General features: G+C 55.9%; 1 protein-coding gene across 1 annotated transcript; it reads left to right on the top strand.

The window, feature by feature from the left end:
* The first annotated feature begins 1,617 nt into the window (after window positions 1-1,617).
* On the top strand, window positions 1,618-2,181 carry LOC125553492 (uncharacterized). The gene has a single exon (XM_048717265.2). It carries the CDS (start codon window positions 1,729-1,731, stop codon window positions 2,020-2,022), a length of 294 nt encoding a protein of 97 aa, XP_048573222.1. The 5' UTR covers window positions 1,618-1,728; the 3' UTR covers window positions 2,023-2,181.
* The last annotated feature ends 4,004 nt before the right edge of the window (window positions 2,182-6,185 follow it).

Below are 6,185 nucleotides of genomic sequence, written 5' to 3'. Positions count from 1 at the left end.
ATTTGGTTTAAACATCATTATAACGTTAACAAGCCACACAATAACATAAAGTTGTTAGTCGATTAGTGCTAAATATACACTATAAATTATTTGCATTTTTAGAGGAGGCGCTATGGCACCCATGACACCCCACTGGATTTGCCCCTGCGTGCATCGAAGGTCTTGTTCAAACATAGGCAAACAAAATTATAATTTGGTGGAATAGCATAGTTTGGATGAACTAGTGTTCCTTTTGGATCTTGATAGTTGATGTGTCGATCGAGGAAAGCAGTTAGCTAACTTATGATGTATTCCATGATGAGGTTCTGTTTCTTCGGCACTCCGATTTGGTGGTGAAGGATTGCAAGATTGCTCTCCTTGGGTGCCCTTCCAACCAATGTTTTTTTTTATTTGCGAGAAAACTTTCAATCTATTCACTCTCAATCATGGTAGTACAAGGAACACCGAAGATAATAAAAATTAGAACCAGATCTGTGGACCACCTAGCGACGACTACAAGCATTGAAGCGAACCGAAGTTCTTTTAGTGGTTTATAGATCTCGTTGGTAGTGACGAGTGGTTATTGCGGTATTTAAAACCTTGTGTGAACAAAATCGTTTGTAGGTGTTCGTCTTCCTTACTGCCTTTCTAGTGCAATCTTAAGCATCAGTGAGCGGCGAACAATGAAGGAAAAAGATTGTCCGGAAGGTCTTCGACGTAATTTTATTTTTGAGAGGTTGTTTGTGTTTCAAGTTTGTCCTTCTTTTATAGTGGCTCGTGTTTTTCTTCATAAACACCAGATATGAGGCACTCCTCTAGGTATATATTTCTAAAAAAAATTGTGTACACACAATCAAAGGATAATAAATAATGGTAATGCTGAAAGATCTGTTGTCAGATTTTTAAGCATGGCAAATTGAACGTTTTTATGTCAATTTATGTTGGTGTGAAGATGACACATTTAGTTTACAAACATGACAATGTTCTGGCAAAAAAACCGAACTGGGACGAATTTACCATGCTTCCCAACTAAACTTGTCATCCTTGGCAAAAATAAATTGTCATGAAAAACGTTCGATTTGCTATGATTATTCTTTTTTTTTGTGAGGGGACATCAGATTTGTAGTTGAGTCCTAAAATAAAAAACCACCACGAAAGAACATTGTTGTAACACCACAATTTTTCCAAAATTTTGAAACGTTAATTAATTAAGAAATAGGTAATGTATAGCGTGAGTTGCTTTGATTCACGGCCCCGGACGCTGGCCGCCGAGCGGTGAACGAGGCGAACACATACGCCAACGTACCGGGACGCAAGAAATTGTCGCGCGCGTCCGCCAGCTCAGTCCACACTGCGGCCTGCGGTGGGTGCGTGCACCTCAAGCCCCACTAGTAGTTCACAGCCGAGTGCGTCGCGACCACGCTCCCCTTTACGTGGTCGTCGCGATTAATCGCCCACGCCCAGGTCAAAAGCACATGCACCGTTATTTTTCTTCCCCCGCAGACCCAGCCCGGAAGCCAGGGGGCACGTTTGCGTCAACTTCTCACCGCAACCGCACCGCAGAAGCCACCGCGAAACCCACGAGGCCACGAGCCTCCCGTTTCCCAGCTGCCTCCTCGCCCAGTATTTAACCTCCCGGCCGTTCCTCCGTCTCTCCCGTGCCATCCCAAGCACACGCAGCACGCATCCCCGACGACGAGCTCCCCGTAGCCACTCCTCCTTGTTCCGGCGGCAGCGGAACGCATCGAGATGTCCAAGTACGTGGAGCTGCTGGACATGGGCGTGCGCATCGCCGCCAGGTTCCACTCCCACTGCCCGCAGACGGCGCGCATGTACTACAAGCCGCCGCAGTCCACCTCCTCGTCGTCATCGGGCGCCGCCGAGGCCGCCACGACGGATCGGAGGGCAGCCGGCTTTGACGGTGGCGAGGACGTGGCGGCTGGCTTCCGGCCCTTCGCAGCCTCGGGAGCTCTCGGCGCCGGCGTCGTCCAGCCGCGGTTCGGCTTCGACACCGCGCAGGTCGTCATCTACGAGGTCGTATGAGTTGAGGCTCCGAACAACGAGGGCGGGCTCTTCTGGGGAGAGATCTCTTCGATGAGAATATTTTTGAGGCCAAGGAATTGATCGATTTATAACACCATTCTTTAATTAGTTTGTGTACATGCCGGAAGAATTGATCAAAGAAAGAGTTTTTTGTTCTTACTCGCATTTGTGCATATATACTCGGACGACAATGATGAATCTCGTTCCGTTTTTCCCTTGAGAGGAATCACCACAACGCCCGTTAAACAAACAAATTTTAATTTGAAGACAAGTTTGAGATATTTTTTTTCGGACCGAGGGAGTACGAGGTCGAAGGGCAAGATCTTCAACCTAATTGTCTCTGCCCATCGTCGATCCCCGCTGCCACCATAGCACGGCCGGAAAAAGACTTGAGCAGCCTCCACATCCATATTTTTTTTAGAAAAGAAGGAAGACCCCCGGCCTCTGCATCTGGACAATGCATACGACCGCTTTATTAATTATTCTCATAAGACCTTACAAGTGATACAACAGTAAGACTAAGCTATCGTCTATGCAACAACTGTCGCTACTCCTATCCAATTGATGAAGGGGCGCTGATAGTCTGGGCCTAATACCAAACAGACATCGCAGCCAAACTTAAACATTCAAGACCTGAGGTCCTAACCAGGACGCCTGCCGGGTATGGGGCACCTACCAGTCCGGCGCACTCCTCAACCAGGACGCCTGCCGGATATGAGGCCGCCGCAGCCACCTGTCACCAATCCATCTTCAGTGTGTACTGCTGCACCACTTTGTCCGGCCTCTCTGCCATCGACGCCACCACGGCGCCTAATAACAGCACCCTCCTGCGCGAGTCCCTCGCCACACATCGGACGCCGAGTCTTCACCACGCCACGCCGCCGAGAAACGCCACCATTAATGTGCAGGATGAAGCACCGCTCCACCAATTATTTTGTCCACTGGTCCCTCGAGCCCGTGTACACCTTCAAGAATGACGCCACAGGAGGAAAACGACACAATAATGCCGCCGTCATCCGACCTACTTATCTAGGGTTTCCCCCGGAGGTAGCAGATAGTGTCCTGGAACTTCTCAACAGTGATGCCTTCAACAAGGGAACGACACCGAAAAGTGCCACCATCGCCGGCCTCGGCAACAGCCGTGAGCAGGTCTTCACCCAGATCCGTTCCCGTCACGAGACCACAGCCACCGACATAACCTCCGCCGTCCGGGGCCGCCGCCCCGGGATCCAGCCCTCGCTGGCCGCCAGAGCGAAACCAACGAGCCCCATCAATGGCGGCGCAACCGCATACCGCGCCGCGAGAACTCCACCATAGCGTCGTCGCGCCGACCGCACGCCGCCGCCAGGAGCGCCCGCTGCCACGCCGCCATGCCCCACGCTAGCCCAATGCCTTCCATCGATCTGGCCGTCCCGTGCCAGCCAAACGGCGAAGGGAAGAGGCGTCCCGCCGCCGCCCACGCCAGGCAGGCTTCGCCGGCCGGCGCGCCTGGGCGGCGGCGAGGGGACTGGAGGAAGAGGGGGGACGGGGACCAGCGGCGGCGGGAGGCCTCCCCTGTCGCCCGCGGGAGCGACAGAGGAGGTCGATCCACTTTTTTGGGGGGCTAGCTGAATGGTGAGTCCAATCCTCCACACCCATATATAAAAAGAGTTTCATTCGAGACTGTTAGAAGGGAGAGAAGGATTTGGTGAAATAGTTCATTGTATTGCTTGAGCCTCGTGGGCATATATATAGGAGTACATGATCTACTTGGAGTACAAGGCAAGCCAGAATATTTCCTAGTCTAACCTATGTTTCCTAATACAATCACGTTACTCAACATCCCCCCGCAGTCACAACGGTAGCGACGCAGACGGTGAGACTGGAGAAGAATCTGAAGGCAAGCCGACGGACACCCCTCCCCCCATAGTCGTAACGGTCGACGCATCGCGGAGTCGTGGCTGGAGTGGAAACCAACGAGGTTGCTCAAGCAGGCGGTAGCCCTTTTTGCCGTTTGTCGATGTAGCCGAGTGCCGAGGGTGGTGTAGCCGTGGTTGAGGTAGCTGCGCGAAGAATGTCGTGGTCGATGTCGAGTCGGGGAGCCGGTGTCGAGGATGTCGCCGTGGAGCCGCGGGCGCAAGAGGGCGCCGAGTTAGCATGGGCGCAGTGGTGTTGAAGTAGTGGTGCGCCGGGAAGAAGACGTTGTTGACGACACATCGCGGCGGGTTTGCCAAGCCCGGGGACACATCATAGACGAAGGCACGCACCGGTGTTGCCAGCACCGGGCATGTGTAGACGGACGAAGACGAAGTTGACAAAGCACCACAACAGGCTTGCCAGGCCTGGGGAAACGTCGTGGACGAAGGCACGCATCGGTGTTGCCAGCACCGGGCATGCATAGACGAGGACCTGCACAAGTTGTACGCCATGTCGGAGGAGGTGGACGGGCGGCTACGTGGGTAGCGGCGGCGGTGGCCAAAGAAGAGCGGCGGCGGCGGTGCTCGAAGTAGGCGAAGAACCCGACAGCATGACGAAGACCGGCGCGGACGGTGGCGTTCCCGCGCCAAGGGAGATGGCGCGACGCATACCACAGGAAGTCAACGCACGTGGACGACGAAGTGGACAGTGGGCCGCCGCGCTACGGCCCGAAGGTGCGACGGAACGGCGGCGGGCAGGTCGGGGTGACGGCGGGAAGACCTCGGGGCGGCGGCAGGGACCGCGGACCGCGACGCGACAACTCGAAGGGGCGGCGCGGCGGAGGAGCGCGGGTCGATGCAACCGCGGGAACGGCCTTGGGACGGTGGCGTGGACCGCGTACCACGCTCGCTACGGCCTGATGGGGCGACGCAGTGGCGGCGCGAGGGTCTGTGCGGCTACGAGGATGACCTGGAGCGGACGGCCTCTGGGCGGCGGTGGACCGCGGGCCGCGGTACTATGGCCCGAAGGGGCGACGCAACGGTGACGCGGGTCGGTGCAGCCGGGAGAAGAACCACGGGGCGGCGGCCCGACGGGGTGACGCGGCGGCAGCCCGTTGCTCGATCGGTAGAGGGGCGCGCTGAATCCGGGACGGTCTTCACGGGACATGCGGAGGCGCGCGCAACCGACGGGCCAGGTCGGTCGCACGGCGTAGATGAGGCGGATCGCGGCGGCGGGCGGGTGATCCATCCGGTCGCGCGCGAGGTCGGGGACGCCGCTCGGTGGCAGCGCGGTGGCGGCGGAGTCCGAGATGAAGCCGGCGGCGGCGGGCGGCAGGACGACTATGATTGGCCGCCGCATGGCGCGAGGCCGCCGGGTCGGGGTGATGCAGGAGTCCCGGTCGGAGTAGGGCGGTGACGGCCGGCGTAGATCAACGGAAGGGCCGTCGCGCGAACGGCGACGGTGAAGGGCCGCCGCATGACGCGAGGCCGCCGGGTCGGGGTGACCGACGGGCCGACGCGCGAGGCCGCCGAGTCGGGGCAACCGACGGGCAGACGCGCGGACGATGCGCGAGGCCGCCGGGTCGGTGAAGAAGCCGGCCAATCGCGCCGGTGTTGGAGTAGAGGCGCACGGGATCGACGACGGCGGTGGGCGACGCAAACCGGATCACATAGACCGAAAAACCAAAAAGTAGACGCCGATCAAAGCGACCGACGAAGGATCGGGAAAAAAGACTCTCTAGAGCAGGCGGCCAACACGGCCGGCAGACGAACCCTAGATACGGGCGACGCGGCCCCCGGCGGCGGTCATGGAGGCCGACCGCCCCAGGGGCAGCGCGCGGGTGCGGAAGCGGCGGCGGCTAGGGTTTAGAACCCGGAAACTGATACCATGTTAAAAGGGAGAGAAGGATTTGGTGAAATAGTTAATTGTATTGCTTGAGCCTCATGGGCATATATATAGGAGTACATAATCTATTTGGAGCACAAGGCAAGCCAGAATATTTCTTAATCCAATCTATGTTTCTTAATACAATCACGTTACTCAACAGAGACCACGCTGCTTTGTGAATCTCATCTAGTTAGTTCTCAATACCGTCACCACTGATTTACCACCATTTGAAAGCCTTGTTCAAAGATCGGCAAAGGAAACGTTAATTTGGTGGAATTACAAAGTTTGGACGAAACTACTACACATCAAGCCAAAGACCGATGAAGTGGGAATATGATGTTTGATCATCCACCTGATTCCTCACCAAAATAAATAATAAT

Source organism: Triticum urartu, chromosome 4A, assembly GCF_056163025.1.
Source record: "Triticum urartu cultivar PI428250 chromosome 4A, HENAU_Tu73, whole genome shotgun sequence".
Taxonomy (NCBI): domain Eukaryota; kingdom Viridiplantae; phylum Streptophyta; class Magnoliopsida; order Poales; family Poaceae; genus Triticum; species Triticum urartu.
This window is presented reverse-complemented; position numbering and strand designations above follow the sequence as displayed.

Coding starts and splice junctions, on each gene's coding strand:
- LOC125553492 (XM_048717265.2), top strand. CDS start 1,729: ATGTCCAAGTACGTGGAGCTGCTGGACATGGGCGTGCGCATCGCCGCC.